Below are 15,823 nucleotides of genomic sequence, written 5' to 3'. Positions count from 1 at the left end.
CAGACTTCAGGTCCAATATTCTTGGAAGCGAGAATTTTGAGAGATGGGGCCCCTGATGAGCTCATTTGACAGATGAGGAGACTTAGGCCAGATGCTCAGCTACGTATGCTGCACCTCAGCCGCCCGAGGTCCTAACCCCAGGGCCAGGAGGCCCGCTCTCAGCTGGCTCAGGACCCCCACGGCAGTGGGTTCTCTGGCACAGAGTCTGTGAGGGATCCAGCAGGGGTGTCTAGTGCAGCGGCTCTTGGTGGCCTTGCAGGGGTGAGTGCAGGCCTGTCCCCTGAGGTCTAACTGGGGGCTCCCAGCTGGACAAGCTCAAGTCCACAGGGGTGGATTCTGCCTCCCCTGCCCGTGCCCTATAACCTTCCCGTACCCAGAGGAGGTGGCCTCATGCTCCCCGCTGCGAAGGTCCAGGGGATGAGAGTGACAGGGAGCGGGGGGCGAATAGGCCGAGGCCCATGGAGAGCGGAAGGATGGCATGCTGTGCAGAAAGCCAGTACCACTGCAGTCCTGCCCCGGCTGCCCAGCCCAAGGCCAGGCGGGGTGGTCTTTCACTGGCAACTCACTTTTCGATACCACACACAATACAGGGCAGGAATAATTTCCTCCTCCTTCTTTTTTTCTTTTTGCGGTACGCGGGCCTCTCACTGTTGTGGCCTCTCCCGTTGCGGAGCACAGGCTCTGGACGCACAGGGTCAGCGGCCATGGCTCACAGGCCCAGCCGCTCCGCGGCATGTGGGATCTTCCCGGACTGGGGCACGAACTCGTGTCCCCTGCATCGGCAGGCGGACTCTCAACCACTGCGCCACCAGGGAAGCCCTCCTCCTTCTTCTTGTTGGAGAAACAGGCCGCAATTGCCTGTGGTCATCCAGTGGCACCTCCTGCCCCCCAGCCTGCCTTGTCCACTGCCCCTGCAGGGACAAAGAGGGCAGTGCCCAGCCTGCCTGCCTGGTGTCTCCCCGGGGGGTATTTTTTGAGCATAGCTGAGCTCTTCAGAAGAGGGGCCCAGACCTCCGGGCAAGGGGACGAGCAGGGAGGAAACTTGAGAGGCTCTGGTCCAGGAGGACAATCCTGGGGACCCCCTGTGGATCCCTCTGCAGCCAGACCCTCCACACCCCTACTCTGGGGAGGGCCAAAGGGAGAAGGGAGGCTCAAGGGGGCCCCAGGTGACGGGGGGGCAGAGTCCTGGGAAGGAAGCCAGCACCCATGGTGTCGAGGTCGGCCCTGTCCCAGGGGCGGCTGCCCGAGGGGCGCTGGTTCAGATCCAGGTGCTACTTGCCCAAGTTCTCAGTGACTTATGTGAGGGTCGTGAAAGGGTAAAACTCACTGGGCAAAATCAACATCTTTGCCAGGCAGCCCCTGATGTGTGTGGGGGGGGGCAGGGAGGTTGGGGAGCTGCAGTTTGCCCTGTGACACCTGCTGGCGGCCTCCAGGAGCCTGAGGGAAGCAGGATGCAGAGTGGAGGTGCCAAGCTTTGAAGACACCTCCCTGAGTACCTGCTTGGCCTCCTCCATGCCTTCTGCCACCCCACCCCCCAGTCACAGGCCTCAGGGTCTTATTCTTGGCCAGCCACCAGGGTGGAAGGGCTCCAGGACACATGCAGGGGGCCGGGCAGGAGGCTCAGCTGTGATCCCCTACGCTAACCCGCAGAGCGACTTTGACCTTGGGCTGAAGCTCTTCCTCATTAGTTGAATCAGGATCATTATCACCTTGTGTTGTTGATAAAAGATAATATCATTAAAGTGCTTAGCCTACAGCTGTAAGAGCTCAATGAAAGAAGAGTTAATTCAGTGTGAACTCCGCTGTCCCAGGGGATCTGGGCAGGGGGCTCTGCAAACCCCTCAAATCACACTAGTTCAATCTGGTTCCCAGGACCCTGGCCCCCTAATGGGAAGCCCTGCCAAGGACACAGTGAAGGAGCAAAAGAGGTCATGGGACAAATGGAACAGGTGTGCCCAGAAGCCAGGAGCAGTGGGCGCTCCGTCTACCTCTACTGGGGTAGGTTCCGAGCTGGCTGGGTTCCAGGAAACAGGGAGAGACAGGTAAGGCGCAGCGTGGGGTAAGGAGCTACAACCTGGTTTCTTGTCCCACAAGGAAACCTGGGTCCTGCCCAAGAGGTGATGCAAGGTATGATTCAGAAATTGTTCCAATACAATCCCATGCAGAGCTTGAAAGTCAAACGATACTGCACCTCTAAGCAGGGCAGCGCCCCCCGGGCTCGCCTCCTGGCCTTTTCTCCTGTCTTTTCAGAACTCTCCACCCTCCACTCTCTGCCCCAGCACCCCCATCCCAGTTTCCCCTCACGCTTTCCAGCATGGCTGACTCTGTCCCCCAGCTTCTAGGACCAGGGAGGCTGGGCCATGGTAACCAAGACTCTCTTCCTTAGCAGCACCTAGAGGGGCTTCCCATGAATGCAAAACATGAAGGGTTAACCTTGGCGAGTCCACCCCAGGCCCGGGACCCCCGGCTGAGACAAAGCTGCTGACCTCTTGGCCTTTCTCTAGAGCTCCTCAGGGTCCAGACCCTGGCCTGGGTCAGAAACAGATGGGGGGGTCTCCCAGCCTCTCATCTCCCCACAAAGGGGCTGGGACTGACCACGTGGTAGATGAATAAAAAAGGAAAAAAAGCAAGGAAAGCACTGTCCGCTCTCCCTGGGAAGTGAGTTCCTCGTGCTGGGTCTTCTCAGGGCCTGGGGGAGGCACGAAGCTGACCCCCCATTGCTCCCAGTGGGTCTCCACACCGTCTCCTGGGCCAGCCCTTGCCCCTCTCTCTCAGCCCAGGGACAAAGGAGGAGGGAGAGGAGGAAGAGAGAGAGTGTGTGTGTGAGAGAGAGTGACAGGGGCGGGGAAGGTGAGTCAGGTATGACCTGGCTGTGCTGGAGAGGAGCCTGGGCAGGGCCTGGGGACCAGGGGGAGAGGAGGCCTCTCTTCCCCTTGGGTGGGGGCGGGGTGGGTGGCAGAACAGGCCTGGGGGATTTGATCCCTCTGCCTTGTGCCGAGGGCAGCCCAGGGAAACTGGGAGGACCCCTCCCCTGAGCAGGGCTGGTGATCTGCCAGTCCCCAGCCAGGCTGGTGTGACAGTCCCCTCCCTTCTAGGATGATTCTTTCTTGCCTCCCCACCCCAGGCCTGCTCAGCTCTCTGTAGAGTATTTTCTTTCCAACCTTCAACCCCTAAACCAAGCCCACAGATGCTGGCCCCAAGGACCCCTCTTCACGTGGTCCTTTCAGCACCGTCCACTGGCCGCTGAGCCCAGAGCTCGACAGGCTGCAGCTCACTCTCTGGTCCTACCCTCATCCCCACACCTTCCTCGTCTTCCACCACAGCTCCTTTTTCAAGTCGAGGTCCTGACTCCACCAGCTTCCAAGATCCTTGTCCCATTCAAGCTGGCCGTCTCCCCCTCCATCCTGCCCTCGTGAAGAACAAGCCCAGGTCCCCAAAGTTTCCAGAGAAGTCAGCTGTTTGTACTGAGACCCTCAACTTGTGCCCCTGGCCTGGGCAATGAGCAATCGTGGCTGAGTCCGGCGTCAAGGTCAGGAGACCAGGTCCAGTGAGCCCTCTGGGGACATACTGCATGGCCTATGCAAGCCTTTCCCCTTGATGGCCTTCAATTTCCCTTTCGGTCACAGGCCTGCTTGAAGGGGATGGGGCACAGGACAACTTGTCCTGGCCTCTTTAGTGAAGCACCCAAAGGCATCTTTGCCCTGGGCTGATGGGCTTCCCCAGAGGCAGAGGCGATTCCCACGTGACAGATGCCATCTCTGAGTTCCTGGGGCCAGGGCCTCAGGAGTCCTGGCAAAAGGGGCCCAGCAAACAATCAGTGGGGGCCTCCTCTGGTCACCTGTGTCCCTTGGGTGTGCTTCTTGCATCTCCCCATGTTGTAATAACATGTCTGGGGGGAGATCTGCCCTCTGTACCATATTGTGAGCTCCCTGAAAGCAATGGCCTGTCCTGTTGGTCTCTTGTTCCCAGTGTCCAGCACAGGTTGGGGACATTTATAGACATACACACTTATGTCTATTACAGGAGGAAATGGCGACATGACATTGAGAAAGTCCTATGACCCAGGTTGGAGGGAAATGACACCCAGGTCTGGTTTTCTCCAGAGCCCCCAGACAATGCTACCCCTCCCTCCTCATGGCTCCACTGCCACCTGTGACTACCCAGCTCCTCTAGGACTTCCCTAACCAGCAAATGGGTGTGCCTAATCACAGCAAGATGCTGGTCTCCAAGCGCCAAGAGAGGTTTGTCATCAGGCTCCGCAGCCACATGCTACAGAAGGCTCCAGCACTTTCCCTGCCGGCCTCAGCAGGCTCCCATGCCGGGCACTCCTGAGAGTGGTGGCCGGCACCTGGGGCAGCTCTGTCTTGTGCACTGGCCAAGCTGGGCATGTCTGGGCCTCCTGACCCTGTCATCGTGCCCTTCTCAGCTTCAGGGGTCCCTGTGGGAGACCACCCTCTGGGGTCTTTGGAGCCTGGCTCTGCACAGATCTCGTGTGTCGTTTCCCCAGACCCACCATAACCTCGGCCCAGGTTTGCTGCCCCAGGTCGTGCTTGTGAGCTGTGGGCACCTGCTCCTCGGTCCTCATCTTCCCTGGGCAAACATCATGAATAACCATAGCCTGTGGCTCCACGCACCCTCCCCTTGGCCCTGGGAGCCCCGACCATCACCCCACCCTGTCTTGTGCCCACTACCTTGTCCCAGTCCACTTCTTTGAGCTTCGGCTCCATCGCAGGGTCTGTCTTCTGGGTGCTTGCAGAGGTCACAGCCCCATTCTCCATGGAACCCTGGGGAGAGAAGACACAAGGGGATTACCCACAGTGGGTGAGGGAAGAGAACCCCCAACTGCCACACGATGAGGCAGTCAGGAGTGGTGGCAGCACCATGGCAGGACAGGGTGGGCAGAAATCAAGGGCACCAAGTGCACTTGAAAAAGGGTAGACACTGATGTGGGTGGTCTTATTCTCTGCACTTTTCTTCTCCCTGAAAAAGAAAATAATACCCATAAACACAAGAGGCAAAAGATCTGGGGGAGGATAGAAGCTGGCAGAGAGACTGGAGGGAAATGAGAGCAGTGAGTGGGAATGCCCTGGCCCAGGAGATCCCTGCCAGCCTTTCCCCAGGCCCCTGACAGGTGTCAGGTAAAGAGTCACAGGGTGGCACCCAGGGGACCTGGCAGGCTCACTGGGTCACGCCCAATGACTACATCACCTGCCTCTCTCCCTGGTAATTCTACAGAGCTCGTGGGCCACAGGCTGGGCAGCTAGGTCCACGTGCCCACAAGAAAGAAAGGCAGCAGAGCGTGAGGAAGCCGTCCCCCCAGGAACTCCCAGGTGCGAGTCAGCGGCCACACGTGGGGCGGGACTGGCAGAGGAGAACCCAGATGGGCTCAAGGTCAAATGGAAGGAGCAAAGAGGCAAAGGCAGAAGGAAATGGAATGTACTGGGAAAATCACATGGCTCCAGCTGGCCCTGACGTCATGTGGGGTGAGGCCGGAGAGGAGAGGGCAGGCCGACACGTAGGTAAAATGCAGGCTTCCCTCCAGGAAGGGTGGGGAGAGCACTTAGCGATGGGTGGGGGGGAGCGTCCTCTGAGTCCCTGTGACTAAAGGAAGCTGTGGTGGCCATGGAGAAGGGGCCCTTGGAACCTGGATATTGGCAAGAACCCAAGAGTGTTTGAGCAGCCAGCTGGGGTTTCTGTTGTTATGATTCTTACATTTTTTGCTTCCAAATGAATGAAGAGAACGTGATGGTGACAGTGACGCTGTCATTTTCTGGGAAAACCCATATGTAACCCAAGTAAAAGCGGGCTTTCATGGTCCTGTCTTGGTCTGGGTATCTCAGTATTTTTAGTCTTTGTCACCATGCTAATACCTGAATTCTTCTAAAAAGCATCTCTGATGATCTCTTGAGGATGGAGTGGATTTTATAGTATTTCATACAAGGAAACTCCCTAAGTATCAAATACAAATGTCATATAAGAATCTTGTCCCTTCTAATTCTGTTCTACCCTTAATATACCTCCGAGCGCCTCCAATCATGGACCTATTGGTTCTCCCTCCCTCCTGGATAGTTCTTTTCTCCTGGTCACCCCAAGTCCTTTCTTAAGTAGGGTGATCTAATTCTTCTCTGCACCTCCAACCCCTCTCATTCACTACAACTCCATCCAGCTCTCTCCACAAAAGGCTTGTCTTGGGGTCCACCCATCCCAAGCAGGGAAGGGGTTATCACTCGAATTAGCATTTGATGTTTTGTCTGCGCTACACACTGCGCTAGACATCCCTGAGTGGCAGACACAGATCTGTTTGGGGCACATGCATCTAAACAACCACTGGAAGCAGAAGAAATGGTCATCACTTTTCAGCACTGGGCACAGAGCACACATCTATCCAGCCTGTGCTTCTGGTCACGTAAGGCTGGGCTGTTTTCTAAGAGCTCGAGTCCTTAGGAAAGTCTCCCTTCTGCTCAGCTGGCTGCCTCAGTTTCCAGGGACCACTCCTGGCTCTTCCCCTCTAGGTCTTGTACAGGCTCTTTTTCGCCTGGCAGCTTATACATACATGAGGACCACTGCCATCTGCTTTTCCACAAGACCCCCTTAGGACATAACAGGGTCTCTAAGCATAATGATTGGTTCCTGCTCCTCTTCCAAGGTGGGTGTGATGGGACCAGGCCAGAACCCAGCAGGGCTCATGCCTCCCCCACATGGAACATCCTATTTCAGGCCACGGGAACTGAGCTCCCATTGGCACTTTGACCTCCATCTTATGCGGCTCATTCACTTAGCTTATAGCCACCTGAAGCTTTTTTCATGGACTGCTGCTGCTGGCGTGGTGTGGAGAGCTTGTGTGGCCCAGGAGGCGAGCTAGACCTGCAGACCCACTGTGATGAAGACTGGGGTGCCCGGAGTAGTGATGGACAGGAGGGCAGAAGGCAGTGGAAACCAGAGAAACCCTAAGAAATGGGATCATTGAGGGGGGTTTGCAGGGACAGAAGCCCTGGTTCCATATCCGCCTCCTCTTCAGGGGCTGGGGGTCTCAGTGAAGTATCACTATGGTCCCCTGCCTCTTCCCTTAATTCTTCCCTCCTACAAGGATCTGATCCACACCCACTGCTGTCACCCACTCATCCACAGACATACGTGTTTGAACATCTGCAACGTGCCAATCACACATTAGCTCAGAAGACTCTGCGACGTCTCTCTAACACTGGTCCTGCTCCTTGCTCCGGGAGTACATTTCCAACGGCTGACATTACAGGCTGACCCTCTGACCACATTCCTAAGAGGGAACACACTCTCTTCCTCTGTAGGTCGGCTTATCCTTGACTTCCTTGTATTTAACGTCTTTCCCCTGTATTTCCAAGCTCTTCTCCTGTCACGCCTTGAATTAACCTAAATTTTTCCCTCTCACTGGTAGGGACAACTTGCCATTTTCTTTTTTTTTTTTCTTTGCGGTACGCGGGCCTCTCACTGCTGTGGCCTCTCCCGTTGCAGAGCACAGGCTCTGGACACGCAGGCTCAGCGGCCATGGCTCACGGGCCCAGCTGCTCCGAGGCATGTGGGATCTGCCCGGACCGGGGCACGAACCCATGTCCCCTGCATCGGCAGATGGATTCTCAACCACTGCGCCACCAGGGAAGCCCGACTTGCCATTTTCTAAACATGCCTCACGTTTTTCTTCTCAAATGTCATCCTACCTAGCATGATGACAACGGTTAATATTCACGAAGGCCTACCATGTGCCCAGCCCTTTCATCTTCATAACAACCATATGAAGCAGGCATGATTATCATTCCCACTTGACGGATGAGAGGGCCAAGGCATGAAGGAGCCCCACAGCTAATGAGGGGCAGAGCCGCAGTTGGGCTCCAGAATATTCTCTTGACAACCATGTACTTCTTCCCTAACCATTCTAGCCAGAAATGAGCTCTTCATGTTCCAACTATTACAAAAGTCACACTTTCCATGTGTCCCACTGCCTCAGTTGGTATTTACAATTTCCTTCCTCTTATTGTGTTTGCATGTTTGGGCCATGATCTTGTTTGTCCCATGGTGGACAAACAATAGATTCTAACAGGCCAGGAAATTACTGTTTCTTCTCTTCAAGTTACCTAGGGTGGGCTCTTGAAAATATTACATCTCCACTCACACTTCTTGAGTGGATCATGTTTCAGTGTTTGCTCTTTGCCACACAGCCACGATCCCCTGACACTCCAGACCCCTGAGATGTGGCAGGAACCTCAGGGGATCCTGGCTGTGTTGCTCGGGGTGGAGCCCTGAAACTCTGCCAGGCTCATGCTCCTTGGAAATATATAAAGAATGGGGGGTGAGCACATTTGCTTGGAAGAGAGAGATCGCCCAGGACACTGAACACACCATCTTAGAATGCCATCCGGGCTGGGTGGGGTGGTGCCCAGACACAAGGGTCAAAGTCCAATAATCTGGGCCATATATTCTCAGTGCCCTTTGGCTAAGGATAGTCCACAGGATAGGCATGAGCAGAACTGAAAGTACATTAGTCTGACATGAAATTACCAGCATCTTATTTTGCCAAATAAAAATATTAAAAAAGGGGCTTCCTTGGTGGCGCAGTGGTTGGGAATCTGCCCGCCAATGCAGTGGACACAGGTTTGAGCCCTGGTCTGGGGAGATCCCACATGCCGCGGAGCAACTAAACCCGTGCGCCATAACTACCGAGCCTATGCTCTAGAGCCCGTGAGCCACAACTACTGAGCCCACGCGCCACAACTACTGAAGCCCGCGTGCCTGTGGCCCGTGCTCTGCAACTGCAATAAGAGAAGCCACCGCAATGAGAAGCCCACGCACCACGAGGAAAGGTAGCCCCTGCTCACCTCAACTAGAGAAAGCCCGTGCGCAGCAACAAAGACAGACCCAACGCAGCCAAAAAAGAAGAGTAAATAAAATAAATACATGAAAAAACATATATTAAAAAATATTTTAAAACTTAGCAGCAGCATTTCATAAATGAAAGAAATAGGTAGGAAACACATGCTTGCAGAATAAAAGGCAGTTCTTCCCAAGGAAGGGCATTTGGCAAATTTACAGGGGGATTAAAAAAAAAAAGGTTCCATTTAAAAATATTTATTAATGCAGAAGAAATTACAACCTAAAATTTTGTTTTGTGAGCATTAATTGTACGTCATTGTTTCCTTGGCTCATGGTGGTCGGTGTGGGTCTCTAGTCTCTGTGTAACAGGAAGTAGGTCAAATGCTCTCTTTGTTCCAGTTCCAAGGTTTTCTTAACAAATTACTAAAAATCCAGTTTCACAGAGAGATGTTGGCTGAAAATGAAAACAGAACTTTCAAGGGTTTTTTGTTGTTATTGTCATTCAGCTGGAAATATTCCGGGTGGAATGAGGGAAATGGAGGGAGGATCCCCGTGGCTCTCTGCCTCTTTCCTGAGAGCCAGGAGAAAGGGTAGCGGCTCCTGCCCAGCACCGGGCTCACCAGCTTGCTTCCCCAGCCCTGAGCAGTCAGGGACTCTCCCAAGACGCTGCCCTTGAGTCCTGCACCAGCACCTGTCTGAAGGCTGGCACGGGCCGTGCGCTGCCATGGAGGGTGGGGAAAGGAGAAGAGGAAGGGACGGGAGAAGGCTGTTTCCTCCTGTCCTCCTGCCACCCCAGCTAATCACAACTTGAGGGTCCTGGAACCACCAGGCAGTCATGTCGTGGGTGATAGGCTTTTGGCCAATAGATGGCAGACTGACAATAGAAGCAAGGTGCTTTCTGGGTGGCCTCATCGGGGGACCACAGCCCTCCATGGCAGGAGCCCAGGTTTATTAACCACAAGATTGTACACAGCTCCAATACGGGAGGAGATTTCAAGGAGAACCAGAGCAAGCAGCATGCGGGCGCTGCCAGGAGCAGAAATGCCCTCAGGTACAAGGAAGTGTCCTCTAGTGCACCTTTTATTGACTCTTTTTCTAGGGTCTAGTTGTGAGTTTTCAAAAGGTCTCCCATTTGCACTCGGGGGCTGCTCCCATCCGAACCGGGGCAGGGGGCGGGTGCTCCAGGAACCGAGTCCTGCTGGGAGCTGCCACACCACACACACTGATCTGAGCCTTGGTTTCCAGACTTCCCTGCCCCGTGTTTATTTTATGGTTGAGCTGGGCTCACCTTTGAATTCCATGGGCAAACACCATCTATGAATCAGAAGTGTGTAAAGGTCATTCCTAGGGACTAGGGTACAACTCAGACTCTAAAAGACTTTTTAAAAAAAGTTTCTTGGAAACTTCCACAATGCATTATTCAAAAGACTCTCCTGATCCTGGAAGCAAGCCTGAAAACCAAAAACCTTTAAAAACCAAAAAGCAGCGGCAAGTGAAGAATACATGGACTCTTTTCCAGGTTTTGGAAATTGTTCTGCGTCCTGCCTTCAGATTGCATTAGCTACAGACTTTGGGGAAGGGAAGTGAGTAATTCTGTAGTCAGACTCACAATGGCTTTCACAAGAAAAATCAGCCCAAATGTTGATGGATGTGGCTTGACATGCGGCGTCCAACCCACCTGTGTCAGATGACAGCTTTCCTAGAGGGTCTACCCGAGGGTCACAAGATTGTCCCAGGGTAGCAAGAATGGAGCTGAAGACCCACCCCTTCTCTTGAGCCCCGCTGACCTTTCCATCCTGGGAAGGCAGGCAGGAGACCTGGCTAGAAGCACATTTATGGTCAGGCCCAAGGCTGTTTGGGAGAAGCTGGTGAGCCTGGCAAAGGTATCGATCGTTCAGGGGCTGAAAGCATCTTGCTTTCCTATGCGTTTCCCTGTGATTGCCTCCCAGGCCAGAATGCAAGCTCCATGAGGGTAGAGACCCTGCTGACTTGCTCACTGCTCTGTTCCTGGCAGCTGGCACGGGGTCAGCACCTGAATACGTGCTGAATGGTATATTTGAGTAGATGGTGGCCTGTTTAGGGTCTGGGGGCCCAGGCAGGCAGGATGCCTACTTGAGGGGAGAAGGTCAATGTGCCCTGCTAAGGAGACTAGGTAGGCAGGCACTGCCCACCCTGAGCTGGGAACCACTGGACATGCTGGGCAATATGGGGGAGGAGGTGTGGAGGGCATTTTGATCTCCTTAGATCCTCCCAGCCACAGTCCAAGGCTGCAGGGAAAGAAGCCAATGAAACAGCAGCACCAGCCCTATTTTCTCCCAGTACAGTGCCAGTTCCCGGCTGCTAATGAATCGTGATGTCCTCTCAGGTCAGCCCAAGCCACTGCTCTTGTCTCATGGAGATGGTCCTGCTGACACCACCGCCCGCTCTCCTGGGCTCCCTCGGCAGCCACCTCCTCTCTCACACTGAGTTCAATGCCCTCGGACCCGAACTCACAGAGGACCCAGGAGTTGTCCCCTGCCAGCTTGCTGAGGTTCCAGCCAGTTCCCCCAACATGCCTCTCAGGGAGGCAGCCCTCGGGGGAAGAATCTGGGTCCGACCATCTATTCCAGACCCTGCAGATTCAGCTTTAATGAAGAGACAAAGTTCTAGACCAGCCTCCCTCATCAGCTTGCTTTGTGACCTGAGGATCTTCCTCTTGGACCAAGAAGTGCTTCTCTCCGGCAAAGGCACCCTGAGTTCTTGCTCTGTGCTCAGAAGGTGGGCAGGTGTCTTCAATGAATGAAGCAGGCAGAGTGTGGTTCATAGTACAGACTCATTTTGTTTGCAGACTAAACACGTAGGAATATTCTTTTTTTTTTTCTTGTGATGAGAATTTGTTTAATTTTAATTTTAATTTATTTATTTTTGGCTGTGTTGGGTCTTCGTTGCTGCGCATGGCCTTTCTCTAGTTGTGGCGAGAGGGGGCTACTCTTTGTTGTGGTGCGCGGGCTTCTCATTGCAGTGGCTTCTCTTGTTGTGGAGCACAGGCTCTAGGTGCACAGGCTTCAGGAGTTGTGGCTCACAGGCTCAGTAGTTGTGGCTCACGGGCTTAGTTGCTCTGCGGCATGTGGGATCTTCCCGGACCAAGGATTGAACCCATGTCCCCTGCATTGGCAGGTGGATTCTTAACCACTGCGCCACCAGGGAAGTCTCCGCGAACTTTTTTTTTTTTTTTTTTTTTGGCTAAATACATAGGAATATTCTTTACTTCTATGAGGAAAGATGCTCACTCTCCTTTTTCTTAAACCACGAGGCACCAAGAAACAAAAGACAAGCAAAAACATGAGGAGCCCTTTTGCTAGAGACAGCAGTACAGAGAAAAAAAGAAATGCAACACATGCAGTAATCTATGGTCACTGTCGTGGGGTCTTGGCATGGGGGAGGCTGTGGGGAATGGAGGGGACTGCAGCAAACTGGAGGGGGTCACACCCCGTTGAAAGGGGGCAGCCCCGACTGAGGTTCAGGTCAGGTGAGGATGGGGCCCAGTGTTGTCAGACCTTCCGACTTCTGAGAAAAACTGGAAAACTAGATTTCTCTGTGAAATCTCCAGATTTCAAAATTTGACTCATGTTTAAAACAAACACACGATGTGGGCCAAACCAACCTGCCTGAATACAAACACAGCCCTTGGCCCGCCAGTTGGAAAAGCCTGGGTGAGCTGCAGCCCTCCTGCCCCCGGGACAGCCTCAGAGAAGGATGGGCGTGGACGGGCAAGAGCAAGCGTTTTGTCCTCCTGTTCCCACAACAGGGAATGCACGGGGAGCCCACGTGCACCCACCCAGCTGTACCAATGCCCTGAGTGGGCTGGGGACAGGCGGGCAGCACTGGGAGGACCAGAGCCCCAGCAAGGCTCAACGAAGGGCAACCTGGAGGCTTCCCTGGTGGCGCAGTGGTTGAGAGTCCGCCTGCCGATGCAGCGGACACGGGTTCGTGCCCCGGTTGGGGAGGATCCCACATGCCGGGCGGGGAGCGGCTGGGCCCGTGAGCCATGGTCGCTGAGCCTGCGCGTCCGGAGCCTGTGCTCCACAACGGAAGAGGCCACAACAGTGAGAGGCCCGCGTACCGCAAAAAAAAAAAAAAAAAAAAAAAAAAAAAAAAAAAAAAAAGGCAGCCCGGGCCTCTTTCTCCCTCCAGGCTAGCCGAGAGGAGGCAGGGTGTCAGGGAGCAGAAGTGGGTGGTGGATGCGGATTTTTACAGGCGCTCTTCCCCCTCATGGTGTCTGGAAAGGAGACAAATCCGTGAGGGTGAGGGAATCGCAGCAGAGACGCAGCTGTGCACCAAGGATGTTCCCTCCAGGGAGGGTTGACTTGATCCTCCGCATGCCCACCCCACCTCTAAATTCCTATGTTGATGTCCTAACCCCAAGTCCATCAGAACGTGACCTTATTTGGAACTAAGGTCACTGCAGGTGTGATTTGTTAAAGTGAAGTGATTAGGGTGGGCCCTAATCCAATGTGGCTGGTGCCCCTATAAAGAGGTGAAATTTGGAAACAGACACACACACTGAGAACACCATGTGAAGAGGGAGGCAGAGATCAGGGTGAAGCATCTGCAAGTGCCAAACCGCCAAAGATTGCCAACAAAGTACCAGGAGCTAGGGAGAGGCCTGGGACAGAGTCTCTCCCACAGCCCTCGCTAGGAACCAAGCCTGCCACACCTTGGTCTCAGACTGCTAGCCTTCAGAACTGTGACACATAAATTTCTGTTGCCTAAGCCACCCAGGCTGTGGGACTTGGTTAGAATCCAAGCTGAACCAGTTTCCCCTGGGTTTGCCTCAGGGCCACAGAAGGAGAAGGAATCCAACCAGGAATGAGAACAAATGATAGAGGCGTCCAAGGAGATGTGGAGACAAGATCTGAGGAGGCGGCAGAAACCAGGGTCTTGCAATCAGCACAGCCTTCCTGCCAGGCCCTCGGTGGCAGCCCACACAGACGGCGCTAGGAAGGGTAGGCATTCGAGTACAGCAAGTCCCCTACATATGAACCTTCAAGTTGTGAACTTTCAAAGATATGAACGTGTGTTCCGTCAACGTCAGGCATGAGTGAAACTGCAGCCTGCCCTCCATCTCCTGTTGCTGACGATCCTTCAGCTCTACCATCTCCCACCTCCTCTCCCTCCTCCAGTCAGTAACTCTTCTTGCCTGTTCCCTCGATGCCAGCCCCTGTATGCCAGCTGTTGTGCTGCACTACTGTACTTTTCAAGGTACTGCACTGTAAGATTTAAAATGTTGTCTTTATTTTTTGTGTTTGTTTTTTATGTATTATCTGTGTGTAAAGTATTATAAACCTATTACATGGGCTTCCTGGTGGCGCAGTGGTTGAGAGTTTGCCTGCCGATGCAGGAGACACGGGTTCGTGCCCCGGTCTGGGAAGATCCCACATGCTGCGGAGCGGCTGGGCCCGTGAGCCATGGCCGCTGGGCCTGCGCGTCTGGAGCCTGTGCTCTGCAGCGGGAGAGGCCACAACAGTGAGAGGCCCGCGTACCACACACACACACAAAAAAACCCTATTACAGTAAATACTATATAGCCGATTGTGTTAGTTGGGTACCTACTTAACTTTGTTGGACTCATGAACAAATTGGACTTACGAACGTGCACTTGGAACAGAACTCGTTCGTGGGTAGGGGTCTTACTATACCTCCCTCCCCAGCCCACCGTTCCCTGTCTAGTAGCCAGGGGTGGCCTTGCTCCCCTTCTTCAGGGCCTGGGAAGTCACTCCCCAGCACCTGGAAGCACTGTGTTGGGGAGGCAGGCTGAACTGGGGTGGGGGGACGTCTGGTGCACCGCAACCCCCTTTAGCACAAACCATGGCCTACTTGGCGATCCCCACCCCCCACCCAGCCACGAGGCTTCTGGGACAGCTACACCACCTCCACGGTGAGTGCCATTACCACCTGCACGTGTGGCCAACATCTCATCGGGATCAACACAATTCTCCCTGAGGACGTGTTCCCTGGATGAGGGAAACGGAGGCACAGAGGGACCAAGTCACTGATTCAAGGACTCGCAAACAGTTGCTGGGAGAGCCAGCCAGGAATCCACTTCCAGGGCTGTCCTTGCCAAGGTCCTTCCCACGTCCCCTTCTATCCCCTCCGGGAGGACTCACCGGGATGCTCCAAGCCCCTGCCCTGAGCCCCCAAGCCCCTCTCTAGTGCCCCAGACCGTCCCCAGAGAGGGTGTGCTTGGATGGTGCATGAGGGGGAGAGAAAAGAGAACAACAAAAAGCCTGCCCTCTGCACGGCAAACAAACAAGCCGACCGCAGAGGCGGTGAAAGGAGGCTGTGTGCAGTGGGGCGGGGGCTGCAGGAGGCGGGGGAGCCGGCATAAAGGAATGTTGTTTGGGAAAGCAGGGCTGGGCACCGAGGGACAGACAGATGGCCTTTTATCCCATGGCCTGGGTTCGGCCTGAAAACCCTTCTTCTGAAATGAGAGGGTGCCCCAGGCCCTGTGTCCAGCTGCCCCCCTCCCACGGAGGCCCAGAGGCCCACATGTCTCAGGATACCTGGGTTGCACGTGGCTCAGGCAGGCCCCGGAAGGAGAAGGACCGTAACTGCACCAAGAGGCTTCCTTGGGGAGAAGCCAGTGTTAACAAGCCCACCCCCGGGCCCCCCAGGGAGCAGCCTCCCTGGAGCTGGTTGTTTTCTGCAGCCAGAAACATGGGGTGAAAATGAAGGCGGCAGGACCTGCTTGCTTCCGTCTCCAATAAGCTGCTGTGTGATGAGGTCCAAATCAGAAGCCAGGCCCAGCCAGGTCCTATGGCCTATCCAAGCCTTAAAACATTTAAAATAAACCCCTGACGTGCACAAAACCCAAACCAAAACAAAATCCATGCCTGGCAAATGACAAGCCACAGAACTCCCAAAGCACACCCACGTCCCACTCACCCAGTCACTGCAAGGCAGCTAGCTCTGCCAGACACTCTCCCTGTATTCATGGTAGGAA

General features: G+C 54.4%; 1 protein-coding gene across 1 annotated transcript in view; it reads right to left on the bottom strand.

Annotated features, from left to right (window-relative positions):
* The window catches only part of FA2H (fatty acid 2-hydroxylase), a gene marked incomplete at its 3' end in the record, with an annotated part of 53,249 nt that overhangs the window by 17,881 nt on the left and 19,545 nt on the right, over window positions 1-15,823 (bottom strand). Inside the window, exon 2 of the mRNA XM_079723496.1 lies at window positions 4,692-4,784. Within this exon, the coding sequence (XP_079579622.1) occupies window positions 4,692-4,784 (93 nt within the window). The remainder of the gene's footprint in view (window positions 1-4,691; window positions 4,785-15,823) is intronic.

The sequence above is a fragment of the Hyperoodon ampullatus genome (genome assembly GCF_949752795.1).
Source record: "Hyperoodon ampullatus genome assembly, chromosome: 18".
NCBI classification, from domain to species: Eukaryota; Metazoa; Chordata; class Mammalia; order Artiodactyla; family Ziphiidae; genus Hyperoodon; species Hyperoodon ampullatus.
This window is presented reverse-complemented; position numbering and strand designations above follow the sequence as displayed.